The following is a 26,978-nucleotide window of genomic DNA, read 5'->3' as shown; positions in this document are numbered from 1 at the left end:
AAATAAAAATAGAAAAAAAATCTGCAGAAGCTGAGGGAGATTGGCTGGTTTCCTGCTGGTAACCAGAAAAGACTTTTATTTTTCACAGGCCTGGCTTTTTGGCCTCTGATGGAGTTGTCCATAGAAATGGTTATCTCCAACTTCAGGACGGCCAGGTACAGGCTGGACCTGCAAATGGTGAATCTAGGATTAAGGCAGCCCTTTCCAGATCATGGAAATCTCTACCTGTTGTCCTATGGTTTTAGGAAGGCATGAAGCGGGGCTGGAGTGACTGCAGTGAGTACTTATGCCGACTTCCCAAATGTCATTTGTCCAGACAACCACATAAATCTAAGCAAAATCAGGGCCATAACTACTAAGTGAAACATTTCCAAAAATGGCAGAACTCAGAGTTACTGTCATCAAAATAATTTATTTTTAATCCAGCTGTAGAACCAAAATATGCAGTATAAATACAGAATTGAAAGGAAAAGAAATTAAAGAAGCTTCCACATTCTGGCACAGTGATGCTCAACCTGGACCGCACATTAGAATATTGTGTGGGAACATGCAAAATTCCCAGTGCCCAAGTATAGCACAGACTAACCCAATCAGCATCAGTAGTTTAAAAATTGTAAATACATCTCAGAAGGTTTCAAGATGCAGCCAAAATTGAGAACTGCTGCCCTAGTATGGAATCCATTGACAAGAGACCACACACACATGCATACACATGTCACACACACACACACACACACACACAGACACACACACACACACACGTGCACTGTCCTGTTATTTCCTATGGGAAAGAGAAAATTCAACTTAATAATAGGGGAGAAAAACTGGGGACATGATTAGGTGGAAGATGGTGGGGCTAGATGAACACATAAAATGGTGAAAAGTTTGGAATAAATGGAACACAGCAGGGAACATGATTAAGAGAGAACCCTAAAGGATGTGTAGGAAATAAGTGAAGTCTTCCTTTTACCTGAACTGTCGTATATTTCACCTTTATACAGTATCTCATCTAATAATGAAGGTTAAGTTTGTTTCAGGCTTTCAGCTTGAAAAAATGACACTAAAATATTTCAAGTGGGTAGACATTCTGTAATATTCATATATAAATAAATTATGGTATATAATTAATTGAAAATGTGATTACTCTGAGTTCTACATTTCGAACTACCAGTTATGCAATTTATAGGTCGTTAAAATTCATCCTTCCCTTTGTGTATAACATATCTTTGTTAAAACTAACTAGTCTTTTCCATCCCCACAGTGGAGAGTTTTATAAATGCTGTTTTGGCACTGAGACACTCTGCAAAAAAGAATATATATATATATATTTTTTGACAGAGTCTCACTCTGTCACCCATGCTGGAGGGCAGTGATACGATCTTGGCCCACTACGACCTCTGCCTCCTGGGTTCAAGTGATTCTCCTGCCTCAGCCTCCCGAGTAGCTGGGATGACAGGCATGTGCCACCATGCCCAGCTAAATTTTTGTCTTTTTAGTAGAGACAGCATTTCACCATGTTGGCCAGGCTGGTCTTGAACTCCAGGCCTCAAATGATCCACCCGCCTTGGCCTCCCAAAGTACTGGGATTACAGGCGTGAGCCACCGTGCCTGGCAAAAAGAATATTCTTTTTGTAGGAGCTGAACCAGGAAGATGTGTCAGATATAAAATATTTGTAGGGGACACACATACACACACACACACACATTCCATGGCATATTTTTCCTAGTTTAAACCAAAATGTAATGAGTGGCATATGTGAGCTGTATTTATTTTTGTACTATTTTTCTCAAATAAACTTGGATAGATATTACAGCTTTTCCTTTGCACATCTCTAACTTTAAGATAGCTCACATTCTACTAGTCAATGGGAAAGCAAATAGTAATGAATGGAATCTGTACTATCATTATTGCTGTTCAGTTCCTACTGCTATACATTGCTCTAGGTGTTTTCCGTACAGTAAAGTCCATACGGGACTTAGAAGTTCCCATATATCCTTGCAGGTGGGTATTATTATGAAGGAAACTGAGGAACACTGGTTAATTTATTTGACCAGGTGTATATCTCTAATAAATGACAGTGCCAAGATTCGTCTAACTCTAAATCCATGTGATCTTTTGTATTCTGCTGATTTTTCACCTAAATCACAAAGGGATATGAACTAACCTCTGTGGGTTTTAATTTCCTTTGAAATAGGAGAAGGTGAACTTTGCCTTTTTTCTTTTTAATTTTTGTGGATATATAGTAGGTGTATATATTTATGGGGTACATGAGATGTTTTGATACAGGCCTGCAATATGAAATAAGCATATAATGGAGAATGCAGTGTCCATCCCCTCAGGCATTTATCATTGGAGTAACAAACAACCTAATCACACTCTTTATGTTATTTTAAAATGTACACTTATTATTGACTATATAGTCACCCTGCTGTGCTATCAAATAGTAGGTCTTATTCATTCTTTCTACTTTTTTGTACCCATTAACCATCCTAACCCCCCATCACTACCCTTCCCAGCCTCTGGTAACCATCCTACTCTCTATGTCCTTGAGTTTGTTTTGATTTTAGATCCCACAGATAAGTGAGGACATGCAATGTTTCTCTTTCTGTGCCTGTCTTGTTTAACTTAACCTAATGACCTCCATTTCTATCCATATTGTTGCAAATGACTGAATCTCATTCTTTTGAATGGCTGAATTGTACTCCATTGTGTATATGTACCACATTTTCTTTATCTGTTTATCCATTGATAGACACTTAGGTTGCTTCCAAATCTTAGCTATCGTAAACAGTGCTGCAACAAACATAGGGGTACAGACACCTTTTCAATACACTGATTTCCTTTCTTTTGGGTGGAAACCGCAGTAGTCATTTAACTAAGCTTTTCTCAAAATGATGCATTTATAAATTATTTCTGCCTTCAGGAAAGAGTACATCATCAAGATTTTTTCTTATTTTAATTCAATATGTGAAGGACATAGAGAGAAGTCGGGAACTCACTAATTTTGAATTGGACACTGGGGTAGGAGCTCCCAGTCATTTAATTTAAGCCTTAAAGCAACTTTAAGCATACATTTTATTTATCCTACTTTATACATGAAAAAGCATAGGCTCAGAAATGTTAAGCAACTCACTTGAGGTTTCACAGCTTGCAAGCTGCACAATCAGATTCAAATTTAAAGTCAGACGGATACCAAAGACCCACTGCCCTTTCAATTGTACAATACTGCTTCTTGGTATTATAAACTCAGGCAACTCTGGTCATATTTATTAGATGAATCTTTATGTCTAGAAGCTTTCAATGGCAGAGCTTCTGGGGACCTTGCCTAATGTCTGATCTAATGACTTATCCGTGTCCATTCTGTTTTCTGGTAGTGGAGTCAGTCCCAGGTTTTGTTCTCTTTTGATGTCATTTTTCTGCCTTATTTCAAACATGAGAATGATAGGAAAGGGGCTTTTTATAGTGATTAGTTTTTTTTGTATTTTTTAGTAGAGACGGGTTTCACCGTGTTAGCCAGGATGGTCTCAATCTCCTGACCTCGTGATCCACCCGTCTCAGCCTCCCAAAGTGCTGGGATTACAGGCTTGAGCCACCGCGCCCGGCCTGTGATTAGTAAAGGGCATTGCAGTCGTGAGGAAAATCAGTAGTTTTCAAAATTTGAGTTTAATTACAGTCATGTGTCACTTAACAACAAGGATATGTTCTGAGAAATGTATCCTTAGGTAATTTCATTCTCGTGTGAACATCATGGGGTGCACTTATACAAACCTAGATGTGTAGCCTACAGTGCACCTAGGCTGTAAGGGATAGCCGATTGCTCCCAGGCTGCAAATCTATACAGCATGTTACTGTACTAAATACTGTAGGTTAAGTGATAGCTACTTGTGTATCTAAACATGTCTAATTATTGAAAAGATAGAGCAAAAATATGGTATAAAAGAAAACATGGTACCTCTCTGTAGGGCAATTACCATGAATGGAGCTTGCAGGACTGGAAGTTGCTCTGGGTGAGTCACTGAATGAACAGTGAGTGAATGTGAAGGCATAGGACATTAGAGTACAATACCATAGTCTCTATAAACACGGTACACTGAAGCTACACTAAATTTACGAGAAGATATTTTTCTTTCTCCAACAATAAATGAACCTTAGCTTACTGTAAATTTTTAGCTTATAAACTTTTTAATTTTTTTAACCTTTGACTCTTTTAAAATAACGCTTAAAGTTCAAACACATTGCATAACTATAGCAAATATATTCCTTCTTTATATCTTTATTCCGTAACCATTTTTAGTTTTTTAAAACTTTTTGTTGAAACTAAGACACACACGCATTAGCCTAGGTCTACACAGGGTCAGGATCATCAACATTACTGTCTTCCACCTCCACATCTTGTCCCACTGGAAGGTCTTCAGGAACAGTAACACATCATCTCCTATGATAACAATGCCTCCTCCTGGAATACCTTCCAGAGGACTTGCCTGAAGCTGTTTTACAGTTAGCTTTTTTACTTTTTTTAGCAAGAAAAAGGAATACATTCTAAAATAATGAGTAAAAGTATTGTATAGTAAATACATAAACCAGTAACATAGTCATTTATTATCACTGTTAAGTATTATGACTGTACATAATTGTCTGTCTTACTTTTATAAGACTAGTAGTGCAGTAAGTTTATTTACATCCGCATCACCATGAGCATGTGAGTAATGTGCCGCCTTCCAATGTTAATCAGTGATAGGAATTCTTCAGCTCTACCGTACCCTAATGGGACCACAGTTCTATACATGGTCCATCTTGGTTGAAACATTGCTATGTGGTGCGTAACTGTATTACGTATAATCTAGTCACTCAGCTCATCGTCAGAAAGTGCCTTCTTTTCCTGTCTTTATCATTCTAATCAAACATACGATCAGGATCTGTTTTTTTTGACTTTTGTTTGTTTTTCATTTTAGAGAACTTCTTTGCTTAGTTCCTGACCACTTTTGTTTTGGGAAATGGCTGTGGATTAATATGCAAACCACTTGGTTTTCAGTGTGAAAATCATACTCTTTAAATTTTAGAATGAAACATAAATATGTTGGCAAGTCGGTGAATACCCAGCATTAAACTGAGGAAAGGCTGGAGAATATCTTTGCTACTTGGTTGGTAATAATAAAGCTAAAAGATTAAGTGACTTGGTTAGGAGGTAGGGAGAAGCGTAATATCGAGCGTTGCTATCCAAACACCAGGAAATTACTAAATATCCCACAGACTTTGGTTAAAAATTGCCTTAAAATTCATCATAGTCCATTCTAACAGCATTACCTCTTGAGGTATAGAAGCAATCCTTCCTATTGCTATGTCAATGTCATACAGATTTCACACTCTAGCCTCAGTCTGCAATTTCGATGATACTAGATGTGAAGTTAGAAACCCTTGGTTGAAGATTGTCTTGGGTTGGAATCCCACTTAACCTGAGGAGAGCTTTTAGTTATCCACTTTGATATTCTATACTAAGAAGCAGAGAGAATATTCATGCTCTTATGCAGAAATAAGAATTGAAAGGTGTACTTCTGGAATTTAGCTTTCCCAGGGATGGAGGCAATATTACTCTGGGAAAGGTTCATTGCTTGACTGAAAGATTGTAGCTGGAATTGGCTTAATGATTACCAGAGTCTGGCAGGGATAAATTGGTGAACAATTGTGTTGGACACTTGAGGTTTTAATTTCTTAAGAAAAGAGATTGAGTTTAATTAATATAGATTAATTAAATTAGTTAAAACATTGTATCTGTCAAAAGCTTTTAGATACAGCGAGATCTACTCTAGCTCGTTAAGCAAAAGAGGTCTATTCAAGGGTATTATATAGCTCAAAGAATCTCTGGGAGGGCCAAAGATCTGGCTTGGATTGCTGCAAGACCAGGAATAATGCAGCCAAAGTCAACAGATCTGCAAGAAATATCTACTCACACCACATGTCACTGATCTAGCAGAAACCCTTCTGCTGCAATTACTGTCTGCTCAGCACATACAATTCTTAGAACTGAACACTGAAAAGTCCACCACAGGTGTCCTTCCAAACCCAGACACTTCTGTCCCCTTTCTTGAGGGACTATCCAGTCTCCCCACATTTGACCCCTATTTCTAATTGGTCACTTCTACCTCCACATCTCATTTAAGCGTGCCTGCTTGATAGAAACTTGGTCACATGGAAAATCCTGCTACGAAGGAGCCTGGAAAATGAGTATTTCACTTTCTAGATTCTACCTCTAAACACAAGAAGGGAAGCTTCAAGGGTCTTGCATGGCATGTAGTGAGCAAATCTACCACAGTGTGCAAGAATGTCAAAATGTGGTGGGGTATATCACTAGACTTACCCCTCTCTCCTCTGGGGCTAGATGACGCACTGATGCCACCGGAAAAATTGCCAAGGGTAATCTTATATTAGAACTGGTGATTACACCATTGTACACAGAGTTGGATCTCTCCTCGTTGGAATTACCAGTTACTTTTTATTTTCTGCAGGAATAATTGATCTGCGAACAATGAAGAAAGTTGGAAAATAGAGTCTGTCTCTGCTAACAGCTTTGCATAAAATGTCAGAGTAGGCCGGGCACAGTGGCTCACGCCTGTAATCTCAGCACTTTGGGAGGCTGAGGTGGGTGGATCATGAGGTCAAGAGATTGAGATCATCCTGGCCAACATGGTTAAACCTCATCTCTACTAAAATACAAAAACTAGCTGGGTGTGGTGGCGCATCCCTATAGTCCCAGCTACTTGGGAAGATGAGGCAGGAAAATAGCTTGAATCCAGGAAGCAGAGGTTGCAGTGAGCCAAGATCGCGCCACTGCACTCTAGCCTGGTGACAGAGAACTCTTCAGAGGGCAAATCACTCTTCTCCAAGCCACACGTATTTTTCAGTGGTCCCTTTAGATGATGGCTCACGATGGAATTAGAAGATGGCAAGAAAAAGCATCCCTGCCTGGATGGACCCATCTGTGGGGGTGCTGTGGCTCTTCTATAGGCAGTCCTGTCTGCGTGGGTCAGGATATGGTGCAGCCCATGGAGCAGGCTTCTGGTATTTGTCACTGGAGTGCAGAGCCAAGCTGAAGCAGGGGCTGTGGCTTGTGTGAGAGACTCCAGTGAGAGCTGAGAGGATCCTTCCAGTCACAGCTGATATTGCCTAATGATCATTTGGAACATTCTAGTGTCTGGGGTTATTGTTCACCTGGCAATTACTAGTTGTTGCTTTTTTAATCAGATACATAAATGAAGGGTACTGTGAAGCCCTTTTTAGTACAGATAAGCCAGCCTCCAAGTTTGTTGGGAAAAGGGAAATTCTCAGCTTGTTTCTGGGACAGCAGAGATGGGAACACATGGAGAGATGTCTGTGCTACAAGTGAGTCAGGGAATGAATGTCAGTCCCTCCTGCTGTCCATACGAAGCCACACACTGCTGTTACCAGATCCTCATTCAATTTTCCTGCTCTCGATAACCTCAATTCTTTTTCTTTCTTCCTATTTCTAAAAGTTTTGCCATCTTGCTGCTCTTTTTTGGAAAGCCGCCTAGCCCTCTCTTATGTTTAACAATTCATCTTAAAAGATCAAAAGAACAGAAACTGTTTAAGTGCAAGACTCAACTGTGTGCAGGACACAGCTTTTGGCAGCTGATTATTACATGGGAAAAAAAGGGGTCAGGAAAGTGATATTCCCAGCATTCTCAATTCTCTCCCCAGCTAAATAGATTCTTTTGTTAGTTCTTTTAAAGATAAAAGAAGTTCCCCCCAACATTTCTGTCTATGTTCTGGGCTCTGACATCCCTTAGGAGTGAGCATGGCAACACTGCATGGATGGGCTTTGCTAGGCTGGGAGACTTTTAACTGTGTTGAGAGAGGTGAGGGGGCAGAATCCCACCACAGGCTGGCCTGGGACTGGTTCCCTCCCCTCCAAGGCCCCCTAAAGATGTTGATGATTACTGCCCTTGTACATGGCCAGAAGAGGCAGCATGAGGTACCCTGTGGGAATTCTGTTCCTCTTGATCAGAGGAAAACACTTGTACTCCGTTGGGTCTCAAGTTTTTATTTCTTTTTTATTCTGCTTGAGAAAACGTCTTTCAACACCTATGTTTTATTTTCCATCCATAATACCGTACTGGTAATGGAGAGATCCAATTCTGTCCTTTTCTTGGTAGAATGATACCTATTTTGTCTTCTCTAAATTAGAGTTGACAGTGAATACACCATAGCATTGTTATAAAGATAAAATGAAGCACTGTAAGTAAGAATGCTTGGTAAATATGCAGTATTTTAAAGACTATTTCCTTTGTTCCAAATGAATTTCTTGAAGTAGGTGTTTTTCCTTTAGCACCTTTTCAGGCAAAAGGAGAATTATGGTGATTACAACAATAGTGATTATAGTTTATATTTAGGGAGAGCTTAGTGTGTTTTGAGTAAAATTTAGTTCATTGCTCACACAGGGTGTCATTTAATATTCACAAAGCTCTGTGAAATAGTTACTGTTATATCCAATTTTATATACAAGGAAACTGAGGCTATAGAGAATTTAGACAATGATATAGCTCTGTTTCCCCACACAAATCTCATCTCCAGTTGTAACCCCTAGGTGTTGAAGGAGGGACCTGGTGGGATGTGATTGTATCATGGGGGTGGTTTCCCTCTTGCTGTTCTCCTGATAGTGAGTGAGTTCTCATGAGAACTCATGAGAGTTGATAGTTTTAAAGTATGGTACTTCCTTGCTCTTGCTGTCTCCTGCTGCCATGTAAAACATACCTTATTTTCCCTTGGCCTTCAGCTATGATTCTCCAGCCATGCAGAACTGTGAGTCAATTAAACCTCTTTGGTTTATATATTACCCAGTCTCAGGTAGTGTCCTTATAGCAGTGTGAAAATAAACTAATACATATACCTAGCACAAAGTTATACCACTAATATGCAGAAGACTTAAATGCAAGGCAGTCAACTCTAGAGCTCCTGCAGCATGCACAGCTCCTTCCTCTGTGTCAATTTTATACAGGTACCTAAGTTTCTTACCTCAGAAAGCGAATGAATTTTAGACCCGCCCTGAATCCTTACCAGGCTGTCTTGCTAATGTATCTTCTTGGCTGCGTACTTGCCTGATCCTTTCTCTAGACATTGCTTACAAGCTCTGCCCCAGCCATACCAAACTCCCAAACTCCAGGAGACGGCAGACTGGGCCATGATGTCTTATGTGTCCATTTCTTTGCATCCGTAGTTCTTGAAACCTGGAACTGTTTTCCTTCTTCTGTTCTTTCACACATTTCTACTGTTCTTTCAACAAATTTTTTTAGCGAGCAAGTGCTGTGTGCTCTAGTTAGCACCAGGGATACATTCGTGACCTTACTGGTCTTACAGCGTAGTAGGAGAAGCAGAGGGATAAATTCCAATGTACCACATGGAGTGGCAAATGCTATGAGAGAGAGAAGTGGAGAGTCCTTTAGCATTGTTTCTAATGTATTTAGGTTTTTATAAAATCTATTAAGAGCCTGCAATGGAGCACACAGTATGTTAAGTGCTAGTGATATTAGACAAACATGCTTCCTTCCCTCTGACTGCTATGTTCTACTGGTGGTGGTGGTGAGTAGACAATGAAGGAAAGAGAGAAATAAATAATAACAATAAAATAAATCAGCAAGCACATCTTGGCATAAGTGACCTTAAAAACTAAACAGAGCCAAGTGATAGAGTGATAGGAAAGGAGTACGTGAGATAGAGTAATTCGGGAAAGCCTCTTGGACAAGGTAACTTTTGAAGTTGGTTTGGAAGCGAGAGAAGGGACTAGCCATACTGGTGTTCTAAATGAAAGAAGGGGAAGTTCAAAGTCCTTCAGGTCAAAAACTGCTTGTTTTGCTCAATGGCTAGAAAAGGGATCAGTGTTAAAACTTGCCAGATTTCCCTTCCCAAATATTAAGTCACTGTCTCCTCTGAGAGGAGATGTCACTGCTCTGATAAGGCATCCATTATGCTGTACCGAGGGCATGTTTGCCTCTCCTAACAGGAAAACTCTTTGAATACTACCTCTTATTCACCATTGAAAATTGAGTTAATGGGTACAGCACACCAACATGGCACATGTATACATATTTAACAAACCTGCATATTGTGCACATGTACCCTAGAACTTAAAATATAATTGAAAAGAAAAAAAAGAAAATTACATCTCATAGTCCCTCGCCCATGAGAAAACTCAAGGAAGAATATTGACTTGACTGAATGAATGATGTATCCAACTAAATTATCCTGGTAAAGCTCACTAGACTACATCATTCACACTGGCTTCAAAAATGTGTAGAGAAATCACTGTTAAGGCACAATGAGCTCACCTGGAATCAGTCATTTTTGTGTTTTACTTCCCTCCTTATTAAAGAATTTTTGGTCCTAATTGCTGGGGTAGATGTGAGAACTAGGAGCTTTAAATATTTGTAGGTTTACTTCAAACTGTGTGTCTGCTTTCATCTCCCGGGGCACATTCCATGCTCAAGGGATCATTAGCTGTATACTCACAAAACAGCTATAGAATAATTAGTACTAAGGAAAGCTGCGTGTTAGTTATTAGGTTTTGGGACCTCCTTTTTCCTTCCTGAAGCTTTTGCATTTCTCTCTTCTAACTTCTGAATCGAGGCTTTCTACTTGTATTTTAAGTTATACCTGTTGTTATTTATTGAGTATTGTAAAGTATATCCTATTTATTGAGTATTTATGATATGACAGGCATTATATAAGCCCTTAGCCTGCATTGTCTCGCTTAAGCCGCATGGCAGCCTAAAGTAGTTATCTTCGTATTTTACAAAATAACACACTAAGGTTGCAACTTTCACGAAGTTACCCAGACAGTGAATGATCAGACTTGAACTTGAAGTCAGGACAATCTGTTTCGAGTTCTTTTCCATTGTACCAGTGCTTCCCAAACCAACTGATCACTGCTGGATCTCTTTAGGTATTCTAAAAGAAATTAATAATTTGTTTTTTGTTTCCATGATAATCCTAAACATTCATATAAGCATATTCAGAGTTATTTATGATTGATTGAGTCCTGTTGGATAATTTCTGGCCTGAGCTTGTCTTTGTATAAAAATTACTCTGAAAACAAATGATCACTCTTAGTGCTGCATTTTCAATCCAGGGTTCTTTACAGCAGCTATGTTCCTTGAGAGTAAGGGTGAACAGCAAGGTGCCTTGTTAGCCCAGAGTTCTCCCAGCCTGGGCCCTGGCCTGGATTCATGATTGTCTTCCCTCTGCTATGAGATTCCTAGCAATTCTAGTGCTTCACCACGATTCAAGGGATGGCTCTCCTGGTAACTGGAACTGCTGGTGGGGACACTTGGCACACTCCCAGTTTGCTCTGCTTCTCACTGATACAAACCTACAGGGAAATCAGAGCAGGCTGGTTGTTGCTCAGTGCACAGAGGCCATGAAAATAAAAGAGTAAAGACTTTTTCTAGAGGAGCAAACAATTTGTAGAACTCAGCAGGAATCCAAAGAGCAAGAAGGAAGTAAAGTTGTTCTAGTATCCTAGTGTTCATGCATGCAGGCGGCAAGGCCCACAGATATTGATGGCAGGTTAACACATTCATGGCCCTCTCTCTTGCTAGGCTTTCAAAAATTATTTTTACTCTTACAGAGAATAGAAAAAAATGTTTTCGGATCTTCACCTAGATGTACAAGAGTAATAAATTAAGCTGCTCTGAAGGCTACTGTCTAAAAACGTGTAAAGTATAGACAAAGATCTTTAGATCTACCTTTTGCTGCTGCTGCTATAGACAGACTGCTGGGTCTCTTGGTGCAGAAGAAATCACGTAGTGGGGAATAACTCACCTGCTTACAGCTGGGAGGACATGTTTGAAGAGGGTGAAAGAATTAATGCAGTAAGATTAGTGAAATCACTGGTGAGCATAAAACCTTATATTAGCACCTAAGTTACATATTTAAATGACTGAAAATTTAAAAATTAATTTAATTCTGGAGGACAAATTTAAAAATAACAATAAACTAACATCCTATTTTTCAGCTCTACAGCTGATGAGAATGCTCTGAAGGTACACAAAAATGAAATATAGTCTGAAATCGAATTCACGGATGCATTCGTCTGCTGGGGCTGTCATGACAGAGTACCATAGACTCAGTAGATTAAATATAACTTTATTTTCTCATAGTTCTGGAGTCTGAAAGTCTGAGGTCAAGGTATTGTCAGGGTTGGTGCCCTATGAGGCCCTTATCCCTGGTTTATAGACAGCTATCTTTTCCTTATGTGTCTGTGTTCAAATTTCCTCTTCTTGTAAATGCACCAGTCACATTGGATTAGGGTCTATCTGAATGCCCTCATTTTAATTTAATTGCGTCTGTAAAGACTCTATCTCTAGAATATGTTCTCACTCCGAGAAACAAGGGTTAGGAGTTCAGCATGAATTTTCGGGAGGGATGCAAGTCAGGCCATAATAATAATAACTGATTCTATTTAACTATATATATATATATATATATATCTACAATTTTTTGAACCAAAAGAAACATTTATTTGGTAATGAATAGGAAAAACATTTATGAGACTGTACCTACTAAAATTTTAAATATATTGGAGTTCAAATTTTGCCCTTTTCTCACAAATTATAATTTGATTTCCTAGGGGTACTGGCTATATTATATTAAAGTAAACGTTAGATATGATCATAGAAAATAATGATTAGCTAAGTGGGAACTACTTATTACTGTTTATAATACTACATTTCATTTCTAATTTACAATAATTTATAATAAGGCAAATTTTCTACCTCTGCCCTCATTATTGCAGAAATGAGCTCTTAAATGTTTAAATGTCATATCAGAGATAAATCATTCTTTTGTGTTTGGGTATAGAAATAGATGAATCTTGTGGGATGGTCACTGTCAAGAAATGTAAAATCTTGAGAGTGGTCTACAGATTGAGGAAGGGCAAAGGCTTTTGCTAAACAAAAGAAACTCAGCATTAATTCCACATCTGTGGTTTTCTCTCTCTCTGTGTGTATGTGTGTGGGTGCATGCACACATGCATGCATGTGTGTGTGCATAAATAACAAATAAAATCTTTGATTAAATTCGACAAGCTTTTTTTTTTTTTTATCAGTTCTGAGGCATAGCTGGCATGGGGCGAGGGATTAGGCAGTTCTAGATGACTAGGCAGTTAATTCTTAAGCACAGGTGAGTTACTTTAAATAGGTTCACAAAGCATTAAAAAGATCTTGGTGATATCCAGGCTTTTGAACATATTTACATTGTGATAGTACTGTTTGACAGGGATATGATCCTTTTTCTGTAATAAGTCCTTGTGATTTATTGAACATGTCTTCAAAAGTGAACTTTCAGTGGTCTCGATGGTATGCTTCCAGCTGTTCCTTTTCAGCTGTCTCTCTTGACCTCTGCAATGTGCATTTCTGAATGATTTTAGCTTCTTTTAGCTAAAGTGAATTCTGTCTCCTAGAAGGTGCAAATTTTATATTTCTATTCTAATCAATACTTCCTTTCACTGCTTTAATGACCCAAAGACACTTTATTTAAGTCAGCAGCAAACAGGGGCTGACTCACTTTAGTTAAAATCTGGGCTCCCCTCAATCTGAAATCATTTCATCTCCTAATTTCCTTTTTAGTTTTTCTGTATACACAGCAGGCCATCTGAAAATAAGTAATCAAAGCAAGACCTTTTCCTGAGAAAATGAGATAACCTTATTTCGGAATTCTCTACTTTCTTACTTCTTGAAAAATATCTCCCCTTAAGGTCTTTGAAAAATCTTTAAATAGATGTCTTTCTCTTAAGGTCCACTTCCAATCTGATTTCTCCGAGATTTTCTTAATGTTGAAAGTGGGGAGTTGATGTTTACTTATACCAACTACATGGCAATTCCACTTCCAAAGGGCCGGTGAAAAGATGGAAAACAGATGATGCATATTGTTTGATTATTTGCTGTTCAAGAGTAACTTTGCTGTGACAGACTCATATAAATTGCTGATAAGAATTTAAATTACCACTTCCTTTCAAAGATTAAATTTCCCAGTACATATCTAGAGTTTTTAAAATGTCCTGCCCTTGGATCCAGTACATTCTTTTATAATAATCTAAACTAAGGCAAAATTTAAACATTCAATGATTTGTGAACAAAATCAGCATTGCATCATTATTTATAATAACAAGAGGTCAGAACTATCCAACTGACCTACAAAAGATGGAAGGTTACAAAATATATGGAGTAGGTTAATATAAAGGAATATTACTTGGTCACATTTCAAGGTATATGCAATGGCATGGAAAATAGATACATTGAATTTTTAGCATAAAATACTATATCAACTGTCAAAGTATTCCTAAGTAAAGTCATAGAAAGAAAACATAAATAGAACTCATTGTTGAAAGTGTTGTTTCTACATTGTGAAGTTAATCTCTGTGTGTGTGTGTATGTGTGTGTGTTTATATATCTGTGTGTGTGTGTGTGTGTGTGTGTCTGTGTTTCTTTGGTTTTTATGAGTCTGTAATACTTTTTAAGTGAGACAAGTAATTAATATTTTGTAAGAAAAATGAAATAACCCCGAGAGGGGGAACCCTCCTTTTCCTTCAGGGTAAATCTACTGTAGGTATACTCTTTCTTTCTAGTAATTAATCTTCCTTCTAGCTGCTCTATTTTTCATAACACATGTCTCTGGATTGTAGTAGTAAATTAGCAACAAGAAAACTAGGTCTCAAAACCGTAAAAATGGCTGTCACGTACCCATGATCTTTAATATTAGTATGTACTTTAAAGCACTTTACAATTTTGAAAGACTCTCCCATAAAGCCACCTTGAAAGTGTTATTTGTAATGTCAGCTGTGTGAAGGCAGAGTTTTGTCTTATTCACCTTTATACCCTAGCATCTATAATAGTGGAGATGGAGTGCATATTTGCTGAATCAATAAATTAATGTGTTTTGAACATTAGTGGTAAGATGAGATTGCAGAGGACGTAATCTCACATGATACTAACAATGGCCCCCTGAGGAGGATATAGGTTTTATTATCCCCAGTTTATAGGAAACAGAGGCAGAATGATTGATTTGCACAAGATCACAGAGCTGGTAAGTGGCAGACATCTATTTGAACCAATTCTCTAGATTAGGACTTAGTTCTTAGTATGATTCTAACAAAAACTTCATGATTTTTTCATTGTCTCACTGTACCTAAAGGCCATAGTGTCACTTAATACATTAGCATTTGTCAAGATTTTGTTTTCTATTCAGCATGGAAAAAATCACATGGACTCAGAACTTACCGTAACATGGCTCATCTTAATTTCTACTCATTTTTCTCACTGTATTTACTGGATTAGCCTATTCTCGTGCTGCTATGAAGAAATACCCAGAACTGGGTAATTTATAAAGAAAAGAGATTTAATCGCCTCACAGTTCCACATGGCTAGGGAGACCTCAGGAGACATACAATCATGGTGGAAGGCGCCTCTTCACAGGGTGGTAGGAAAGAGAATGAGTGCAAGCAGGGGAAACGCCACTTATGAACCCATCAACTCTCATAAGACTCACTCACTGTCACAGAACAGCATGGGGGAAACTGCTGCCGTGATCCAATTACCTCCACCTGGTGCTGCCCTTGACACGTGGGGATTATGGGGACTACAATTCAAGGTGAGACTTGGATGGGGACACAGAGTCGAAACATATCGCTGCCTGTCTTCTTCCTTATCAGGAGTTTTTAATGCATTGAAAGAATTTCCTTGGGTAAATTCTGAGTTTTCTGGATAGAATATGGTGAACATGGCCCTTTGCATCCTATGATTCATAGCAATATAAGAAGCCGAAGTCCTTTCTAGAGCACTTTTTCTTAGGAAAGCCTTAGGACTTTCTGAACACTTTCAAGCGTATCTTAAAACAATGTGTTTATATTTTTAAAAACCCACAAAGTTACAGAAATACAAAAATACACACCTACTATTTTTTTCTCATCTCTGTATCCCAATTATTATGAGTACTAGCCTCTATCAACTCAAAAACTGGCCAAAGAAAGGATGAAAGTTTGAAAATCCAGGAAGTTAAAATGTACCCAGGGCACTGCTGTGATATTCCAGTGCAGTGATGTCCTGGTAGGAACAGAATAAGTCACCTTTCAGGCAGGTGCCCTTTACTCTTACATGTTGACAATGGCTCATTCTCTGTTTGCATCCATTTCTGCTTTGCAGCCTCAATCCAGGCAGGAACAAGGGACATGTGACCCTGGGTGTTATTTGATGTGTGGTGTGTGTGTACTTCCTTCTCTTGATTTGGCTCTGTTCAATGTGAACTAAAGTGCCCTACTGTTCACATCAGGGTAGGAATCCTATTGGCTCTCAGAACCTTCTAGAGTAGCCACTATGTGACTTCAATAAAAAAGCGTTTGACTTTAACTAATTATAGCCCTGCTCCAGGCTAATTTGTGACCTACATCTCATAGTAAACATTTCTCTCACTCTAACCTTGAAAGGCGACTAAACTGGGACAGTTTTACCCACAGAGTTTAATCAGGTCTCTATTCTAAAGAAAAAGCGTTAAGAAACCTGGATAAATTTTGTATACATGTGTTTGTAAATTTTCTTCTTCATAAAATATTTGTCTTTAAAGATAGACTGAAATTTGACCAGATTCTAATTGGATTTACACTCCCTACTTTCCTTGAGAAACACTCTTTTCTACATAGTAATGGGTTGAACTATTTCCCATTCAAGTATTCATTTATCCACTCGGCATGCAGCAAGTATTTCATGAGTGGTTGTTATGTCCCAGGCACAGAATATACAGATGCAAAATACAGATAGAGTCTCTGTTGTCATAGGAAGGGAAAAACATACTAAATAATTAGAGACAAAATTAATAGTTCAGTCCTAATTTTGGAAAAATCAATGAGAGGCACAATGAGAGTGTCTGTGCATGGAATCTGCTTATCTGAGAGCTCTTGGAGGGCTTCCCTGAGAAAATGAAGCTGAGGCTAAGATTTTAAGGATGACTAGGTGCTGACTATGCAAACTGGGGTAGTAGGAGAAGGAACACTCAGGCCAAGAGGAAGTAATATGAAAAGGATAAGATGGAAAGAAGCAAAGAAAATTCAAAGAACCTTCATAAGGAAGATGGGTGAGACATATTATCTCCATGTTATGGATCCATTTGTTTTCACTAAAGCTTTTCTAATCAGCTTTTATACACAAGGCCCCTGTGCCATGGGCTGGAGGTACAACAGAGAGTAGAAACTGCACCCTCTCACAGCTTGTATTTTGGTGGCAATTACAATGCTAGAGATAGGTGCTCTAACAAGAGCAGGAAAGAGAAACAACTTCTAACTCAGACTGAGAGGTCAGCAAACTAGAAGTGATGTCAATGCTGGTACCTGAAGAATGGGAGGCATTAATGAGACATATGTAGTAGTGGCAGTGTGGGGTTGATGGAATGAAGAGTGAATTTGAAGGCCAGAGACTAGAGAGAGAGAGACAAACAGGAAAGATGTATTTGGGGAACTAAAATAAGCATAAGTATGAAGATGGAAGTAAAGAGGGATGATGTGAATGTTTCAGTTTCTTCATCTATTACATAAGGCAGTTGGACTACATTTTTTCTAGATCATAGATTTTGTGATACTATTTTAAACCCCTCATGTATACTAGGTAAAGACTGAGAGGTTGTTAATAAGTTTTTGAGGCCACAGAGATAAGCAGTGACAAAGCTCATTTAGTCTGTCAGTTGAATGCACATAAAAGTCACAAAAAACTGCTTTTGATTAGAAGCAATAATACTGACCTGATTTTTTTTCACAAAATTTGAACACTTTTTTATGTAAGAAACTAAACTGACCTTATTGCAAATATGAATTCTTCCCTCCTTCCACTACTTTTTACTGAAGAGTCTTTATTTTTCTCTTTAGATTGAGCCCAGAGTGGACTCAAGTTCTGCAAGGTGTCCAGGCAGTGCCATGATGACTTGCCACTTGTGTCAGAAGAATAAGTTGATTGACATTGTGCAGATTTAATAAGCAAGTGGTTGATTTCCTGGGATTTAGAAAGTTGTCAGTTAATGAATAAAACACCAATGTCAGGCTCAGGTAACAGAGAGTGTGCTGTTGCCTTTACCAAGAAGAATCTGGTGACAGATTCCTATTCCCAAAGTGTTCTTTGAAATGGACAACCTTACACTAGCAGATAAAATAGTGTCCTATGTTCAGACTAATTTTAAGTTTTATGAAACTTTTATACAAAACCTGATTAGTGTGTCATCCGCTCAGACTTATGTATGAAACAGGAACATGTTAGCCAAAATATGGAAATTGCTACTTAGATATCCACTCTACTGGAGATCTAAAAGATAACAAGTTCCTGCGGGTTTCCCAGGAAGGGACATGAGGAAACTGAGACAGGAAAAACCAGAGTTAGGTCTCAGTTGAAATCTGACATTGTTCTCTGAAGATACCATCCTAATATACAGCTGTTGCCTAAAATGTTGACCAAAAATTGGGAATTATTACATTTTCAGACACTGAATAATTTTTCAGAAATTACACGGAATATCTCCTTTGACCTAAAAGATATCTTTCACTTGGAAATTCTGGTTATTACACCTCTCACAGGGTGAAGGAAAGATATTTGAGAAAACGAACAAAACTAGAGAGAGTGAAAGGTTAAATTTCTTTAGTATAGAAGTGGGGCAAACTTAGGAAGACATGAATGAAATGAATACAATTATGGGCAACAAGTTAGCCTGGGTTTAGAAACTGCTGACCCAATTGCATATAGTGTACCCTTGAAATTTGAGTAAAGGAAGATTAGGACAATTACATTGAGCAGAAATACTACTAGGGTGTAACTTTGGAACCTACTTGAAGAGGTCATGGAGATAGTACACAGAAATGGAAAAGTTTCCAGTTCTACTTAAGTATGAGCCGAGAAACATACAATATTTCTGTTGGCATCATATCATATCTTCTGTCATCATAAGTCTTACGGTCCTCTTGGACACAGGCTGTATGCTCCAGTGAACGATGACCTAATCCCTGTTGGTCATTGTTTTTGTCCCAGTGACCCTATGTTGCTTAGCACATTCATTGACCTGCTCAATCAATATGTCTTGATGATCATTAGGGATTTTAATTATACAGGGTAATGATTTCTTGTTCTTGCTCTATTATCACACTAATGATAAATGCTATCCTTTTTTTTTTTTTTTTTTTTAATTTGAGACGGAGTCTCGCTCTTTCGCCCGGGCTGGAGTGCAGTGACCGGATCTCAGCTCACTGCAAGCTCCGCCTCCCGGGTTTACGCCATTCTCCTGCCTCAGCCTCCCGAGTAGCTGGGACTACAGGCGCCCGCCATCTCGCCCGGCTAAATTTTTGTATTTTTTAGTAGAGACGGGGTTTCACCATGTTAGCCAGGATGGTCTCGATCTCCTGACCTCGTGATCTGCCCGTCTCGGCCTCCCAAAGTGCTGGGATTACAGGCTTGAGCCACCGCGCCCGGCCGATAAATGCTATCCTTAACTGACCACATGCTATTGTATCATATTCTGTTCTCAGTAGATTTTATACAATAAGTTTAATTTGGATATAAACTCTGTGGTTACTATCGTGTGCTATGATACTTTTCATATGCGTATTGAAAGATGAGTAATCTAAGAAACAAATACATTAATTAACTTTCTCAGTGTCTCACAGTAACTTAATGATGTGGCCAGGATTTAAACTTCAGCAGTCTGACTCCAGAGCTTGTACTTAACCGGTCTATTTCTACCGCTACTATGGACCAAATTGGAGAAGTGGCTCAGAAATATTTAGCAATATCCACTCACTTGCTAGCCCAGTGACTCTGACCATTTTTGTCTTTAGAGCCAAATTAGATGTGTTCTATTCTATATTGCATTCTCCTGTTAGGAAAAGAGAAGTGGAAAGATGATTGAATGGGAAAGAATGGAGTCTTTTGATTGAAATCCTGCATGTTTTACTTTCCTACAGCCTATGTTGACACATTCCATTTGTTTTACCCCAAACTAGGAGTTCCTGTAGGCAAAGCTTCAGAGAGAGTACATATGGTTTATAGCTGGTTCTTCCTATATAGATAGGTGGCCAAATATATAAGCAAAGGGCCGACCTGGAGTGGAATCACTTTGGAATTGTTTGCTCAGAAAATATACTACTAAAGAGTCCCACAGAAAGGGAGTAGAGGATATGAGGTGCCAAGCAGAGCTCTCATAGCTTTCCATTGAGCAGTGCCCTGGGTAATTTACTAAGAGATGTCTGCTGTATTTCTATTTTCTAAGCAGGACCGCAAGTCAATATCTTGCCTATCAAGCAAAGGCAACCAGTAAGATAACAGGCATTTATAGAATTAATACAGAAGCAGGCTATGTTCCTCCTGCCCTCTCTCACAGGCACTCTTCTGGCAAAAGCAGACAGACACACACACACACATGCACACACATAGTTTTTTCTCAATTTACCAAGAGAACTGCCAAGAGCAAGCAACTTGTGTATCAATCTGATTTTTTCATTCCTGGTCAATTATAAGAAATGTGGCTATTTCTTCCCTGCAATTTAATAACTTGACATTTTTCTCTTTCTCTCTTTCTCTCTCTCTTTTTTGTAATCACAGCAGAATCTAAGAAGAAGAAAAAGGAAGGCAAGAAACAGGAGAAGATGCTGGATTAAAAGATGTCACCTGTGGAATATAAAAAGGACATCAGCAAACAGGATCAGTTAACTATTGCATTTATATGTACCGTAGGCTTTTTATTCAAAAATTATCTATAGCTAAGTACACAATAAGCAAAAACAAAAAGAAAAGAAAATTTTTGTAGTAGTGTTTTTTAAATGTATACTATAGTACCACTAGGGGCTTATAATAAAGGACTGTAATCTTATTTAGGAAGTTGACTTATAGTACATGATAAATGATAGACAATTGAGGTAAGTTTTTTGAAGTTATGTGACATTTTACATTAAGTTTTTTTTACAGTTTTTGGGCAACAATTTAAATGTTATGACTATGTAAACTACTTCTCTTGTTAGGTAATTTTTTTCACCTAGACTTTTTTCCCAATTGAGAAAAATATATACTAAACAAAATAGCAATAAAACATAATCACTCTATTTGAAGAAACTATCTTGTTTTCTGCCAATAGATTTTTTAAAATGTAGTCAGCACAATGGGGGTGGGGAAGCAGAGCATGCCCTAGTTCAATGTTGACTTTTTTTTTTTTTAAAGTAAAACATTAAAACATAAAATTCTTTCACTTTGGCAGAAGAATATGTTTTCTTGATGAAATTATTTTTCCATCTGAGGAAAAAAATACTAGGAAAATAAATCAAGGTGATGCTGAAAAAAATTTGCTTTTGTGTTCAATAATGTCATTTTTGTAACCCCACTCCTTTAGTCATTTATACTCTCCCAGTCAACTTATTAGCACAGAGAAATTGTCATACAAACTAGCTAAGTCACTCTTGGGCACAAATGCCACACAGTTTTTTTGTACTTTCTATCAGTAATTAATAGGTTAAATTGGTACTACTGAATTCAACAAAAGTTTCACAATAGTCTAGGGTTTGGTGGAGCAGGAAAACACTCTTATCGTGGATATATTTGGGTTCGCGCCAGTCCAAATCAGGATCACTGTAATGATGTGCAAAATGGTAGTTTGGGCTTAGTTTCCATAAACTGAAAATTTTCACTTTTTTACATGCCATGAGTGCCAAAGGCAATCTGTATAACTTCCTTATCTGTTGGCCTCTAAGCACAATTTTTAAGTAAACAAGTCTGTTCTATTATTCAGGGAATAATAGAAAAGTCTCTGGGATTATCTTTAAAGTGTTTCTCTTGACATACTCTTTAATTCTAAAGTGATAAGACTCAATAAACAAACACCAATCTACCAAGATAATTGCTAAGTCCGTTTTGGGAAATGATGATTTCAGCCTACCCTGGGCTAACTGTAAAATACACAATTACATGCTGGTCTAATGATGCAGCCAAAGGGTCTTAGCAGCTAAACTACTTTTGCCGTCTAGCCTATGACTCTACTTGAGCTAGGAATGTTGAGCAGATCCATTTCTCCCTTCTACATCAAAGCCACCTGTCAGTGGGGAATAGAAAAAAAGGATGAATTTCCAGGCATTTTATGGACTGGTGCTTAATAAAAAGAGTGCCTTGTAAAGTGCAAATGATAGAAACATGAATAGTAAATGTAGTCCTTTTATAAGCTGACCTTAATTGGAAAAAGTACTCATGGGGACAGATGGAAGAGAAGAAAGAAAGGCAGTGTCTTGAGTGGATTTTTTGACAGCAAAGTTCCAAAAGGATGGGAGGATGGAAGAGCCTATTGCAAATTTTGATAACCTCTTAGCTAACGTTGCTCCTCTAACACATTTAGCCAAAAGCAGCAGCCCGTGAATCAGTAATGAGTTAAGGTGAACTAGAACTAAATCTCCCAAGGGAAAAACAGTCCTGTAAATAACTGTGGCACACTCCTTTATTCACAGGGCATGGCAGAAAGCCAAAAGTGAAAGATTTCTCTGCTGTGTCAACTATGATACTTAGCAAGCCCTAGAATAGCTCCCTGATTCTCCCCTAAAGCAAAGATTGGTATGCTAAGCTCCCTTATATAGAGTGTGAAATTCAACATCCCTTAAGTCTCAAGAATTATTCTACCCCAGCCTCAGCTTTAAACATCTTGTTAAGTCACACCGAAGTGTTGAAACATAAATGCAAAAGGACAAGCTCTCCACGTCTCTGATTCTCACAAATAGGAAAAAATAGACCGTCATCGGGCACTTCGCAGTGTTCTTGAGCAAACTCTCTGTTCTGGGCTTTATAAATTTCACCCTAAAGTTCATTAAGCCTTGAAGAAGGGAAGGAAAATGTAAAGAAGTCATCTGTGTTCCTTTAAATGGCCTTAGGGGGAAGACAAACTTTCTGTCCAATAATTGAGAGGGTAAAAAGCAACTTTACCAAGATGCAGGCAAAAACAAATCTTCCCTGATGAGAAAGTGTCCTCATTCAGCTCAGAGTTGGTATCTCTCACACTTGTTCTCTGATAGACTTTCTAATTTATTCAGGATATATGAATGCTGTCACATTCTTCTATATATAGGTTGTGAAGAAGAGGATCTTGGATAGACATTTTGACTTCATATATTCCTGGAATGACATATTAACATCTTCTTAACTTAGTAGAAGTGGTACTCAACCAGAGTTTAAAGCTCTAAATATTTTTTAAGAGAATTTCTCCTAAATTGGGAAGATGTGGGTATGAAAAAAATTGAATAATTATACTTGACCATGAGAAATCTTATTGGGAAAGAAAAGGCTATAGTTCTTTTCCATTGAGGAGACAGATACTTCTTTAAGAATAAGAGATACAGATCTTTTTTTTTTTTTCTGTAACATCTATTGGCTCCATAATTCTGAAAGTCTTAAATGAATTATTATATAATTTCCTTATGTGAATAACAGAGGTAAATAGGCTATAGAAAGCACTGAAAAAGGAAATAGAAAATACTGTCTTTTGCAAATTGAATTGTTTTAAAGTAGTTTCCAAATATAAAAATTAGAACTTTATCTACATTGAGTCATGGGGTTTTCTAATAGAGTGAAGCAAAGGGACTTTCTTTACATTAACCTCTCCAAAAATAATAAGGCAGATCAATATCCTTGGATATAGAATATCAAAGCATTCAAGCTACTTTTTAAACAGTGATAAGAGTCTTGGAATACATTAATATAAGAAGAAAAGGGCATAATGTTACTCTAAGCATTCAGCAAGGAATGCCTGCTTCAAAATTTGCACTCTATTTTTACCAGAAATAAGATATATGGAGCATTTTTAATCAGAGGAAAACATGTCTTACTCTTAGAAACTCACCTGTCCTCTACTGTTTCTGTTCTTCCCAATCTTTTGTTCTTCTAAGCAGAGAAACAAAAGGAAAGTAAAAATGCTTCATCCTGTTGGGGTCACAAGTAAAACAATGTAATTCATAAGCATTCCAGTACTCATTAGAAAAGCAGACCTACTTTAAAAACTATTATTATTTAAAAAGAAAAATAAAGAATTAGCTCCCAACATTTAATTTTTGTAAAGCCATTTTTTTAAAAAAGAATGAAACCATGACAGGCAGAACATTAATGTATTTCTTACACATGTATCTATTACAATGATTGTATTAAATTACTCATGGGGTTGGCTAAAGAGGTTTATATGTAGATTATCACTTTATATTTTCTTTTGTTCTTTGAAAATGTGCATGGAAGCCATATTATACCTTATTAGAGAATGAAAACATGAAAAATCTTGACCATCCTATCCCTGAACTCCTGGGATAACTTAGAGAACACACAGAGATTGTATCCACACATTCAATTTGCTCTTAGTGGAGATACAGATGTTACATAAGATAAATAATCACAGAGAATAATTTTTTCCCTTTTTTGATTGTCAGATCCATCAAACATAGGGCAAACCTTCAATTATCTTTGTTCATGAGATTCTTGGATAATTACATGAATGCATCCCTTACTGTGAATAATCAACAGATTGAAATATTTGCAATGAATGACATGAATTTTAGACTTCTAAATCCTAAAAGTTGCATGCTTTTAAGGTAGTCATTTTTGCCTGATAATCTTTCTGTTAAAAAAAAAAGATACCACACTATTTTTTAAAGAACGTGAATGTAAATTAAACTGCTCTTGAAGACTTATTTCTGTCACCATGAGTATCAGGTTATTATTTTTTGTTATCATGGCAGTTGTAGTTGTAAATATTTTCTTGTGTGTTCCTCATGGATCATAGGATTGAATGAATACTCCACCAGGATGTAACCTTGAACTCAATTTGAGGGAGTAAAAGCTAGCAACAAGACCCTTCAGAACGAATGTATCTTCTTTTAAATTTTGTCTCTTAATGATGATGGAATAAAGTATACACTACTCTCTGAGCTATTGGATAGTATCACGTGGTGACTTTTATAAAGAAATATACAATTAAATTTCAGGATTAAGCAAACATTTTTTTCCTGGCCTTTTAGAAAAAAATAATCCTTGCTGTCCTTATCCTTGGACTTGTCAGATATATTCAAGCATTATCTATTATTTCTACATCAGCAACCACTGGTATTATGAGCAATCTCTGCCTTTTTCAACCTACATTTTGTCTCACTTGTATTTCACATGTTGATTGGCTATGAAGGAGCACTACTAAGCATTGATCATTTTGAGAACAAATAGAAATTATTAGTTATCATAATAAAACTTATCTAATAGAAAAATGTACCATCATTGTTCGTAAATTAGCATTTTTGTTTTAATGCCATACCCTTCCCTTCCTTTCCCTTCCCTTCCCTTCCCTTCTCTTCCCTTCTTTTCCCTTCCTCTCTCTCTCTCTCTCTCTCTCTCACCATGATTGTATTTCTGGTATCTTCTCTCTCCTTATACTTCTTTGTGCACAGAAGAAGTATATAGCACTCCTGGTTATTAAGAAGTAAATAGTCCTTTGATTAAACTCTTTATCTGAGCATGCCATCTATTACCTGCTAGGACTGTGACTGACATAGGAGTGTGATTTACTTTGAAACTCTAAAATATTCTGCTAATTATATTTTTTGGGGTCTTTCCGGTAAAAGTGAAGCACCGTGCCTACCAAGGAAAAGAAATCCTTCCTCACGTGGTGTGCTTTTAAGATTAGTAAGTCCACATCAACTCAGAATTAATTGCCCCCTCCTGACCTGATTAGCAGAGTTTCTCCACTTCCTGCTAGGATAAAAGAGCTTATTTTGATGGAAACTTCAGTTGAACTTCGAGCATTCTAGATTTCAAGCTTTCCAGAATCATTGGATCTGCCAGGTCACACAAGACAAGTGGAAAATCTGCTTTTACCAACTGTAGTGCCTGCTTCTGATTTGGGACTCATTCAAATGTGTAGCTTTTCAGATACAGGTAAGTAGGACAATTAGGACTCCAAATACTGCATATGTTCCCTCCAAAATCCAAGGGGGAATATGAGATAATGTACTTCCTTTCCATTGTTAGGGTTTGTAAAGTCCATAATTTGTTCTTCATTTTGAAGGGAATAGCTTCACATGTCCCCGCTCATTGTACCCAGAAAAATTTACTATGGTGACTGGTATTGTGAGTGATAACATGAATTTTGAATATACAAATGAAACTTTTCCATTTAAAGAAACTGAATTGCAGGAAGATACTTCTTTAACACCCAATCCTATAAACTTTATATTACATCTGAGTATAATATTAGATATACTCCTAGATTTACCTTTTGGTTAGCAGGGGGATGAAGATCCTCATGACAGTTAAGGAAGATTAGATGAGGAAGATGCATAATCATAAATTAGCATACTTCACATATGCTCTTTGAAAAGGGTAGCCATAAGTATATGAGAAAAGACCTACTAGCAAAATATTTAGAATTTGTAAAGAGGTTTCAGTATTCATCTAGGAGAAGAAAACATCAAAGATCTATAACAGAATCATAATGTTTGTCCTGGAGAGCAAATTACTATGACTCTTCACTTTGGGCATTTTACTTTTGCCATCACTAAAAAAAGAAACGTTAAAACCCGCAATTGCTTTTGCACCAACCAAATAAATATGAAGTTCTGTTGACTATTGTGAAGCAGTCTTCATTTGTAACAAGCTTCTTTCTTTTTGCAAGATTTAACTCCTGCCATTTGCACATTATCTTACCAATCCATCTAGAATAGTTATTCTTTCCAACTTAAGTCATATCAGCATGTTGCTGTAAATGCTGTAAAACTTTATAACATCTGGAAGTACGTTGAGGAAGTCAATGAATTAGATTGTGACATGGAGTCAAAACATTGGTGTTGTCTGTGTCTAGGGTAAAAGTGAAGTACCATGCCCACCAAGCAAAAGAAATCCTTCCTCATGTGGTGTGCTTTTAAGATTAGCAAGCCCACATCAACTCAGAAATT

General features: G+C 37.5%; 1 protein-coding gene across 3 annotated transcripts in view; it reads left to right on the top strand.

Moving 5' to 3' along the window:
* The window catches only part of PTN (pleiotrophin), a 109,351-nt gene extending 87,990 nt beyond the window's left edge, over positions 1-21,361 (top strand). For 2 of the 3 annotated variants that reach the window (XM_011941269.1, XM_011941270.1), the window contains one exon: positions 20,629-21,361. In XM_011941269.1, coding sequence (XP_011796659.1) covers positions 20,629-20,684 — 56 coding nt within the window. In that variant the 3' untranslated portion in view covers positions 20,685-21,361. The remainder of the gene's footprint in view (positions 1-20,628) is intronic. The other variant, XM_011941271.1, reaches the window with a different exon arrangement.
* Positions 21,362-26,978: the final 5,617 nt, after the last annotated feature.

This window comes from Colobus angolensis, unplaced genomic scaffold (genome assembly GCF_000951035.1).
Source record: "Colobus angolensis palliatus isolate OR3802 unplaced genomic scaffold, Cang.pa_1.0 Scaffold2, whole genome shotgun sequence".
NCBI lineage: Eukaryota > Metazoa > Chordata > Mammalia > Primates > Cercopithecidae > Colobus > Colobus angolensis.
Note: the sequence above shows the minus strand (reverse complement) of the source record. Positions and strands in the feature narration are given on the sequence as shown.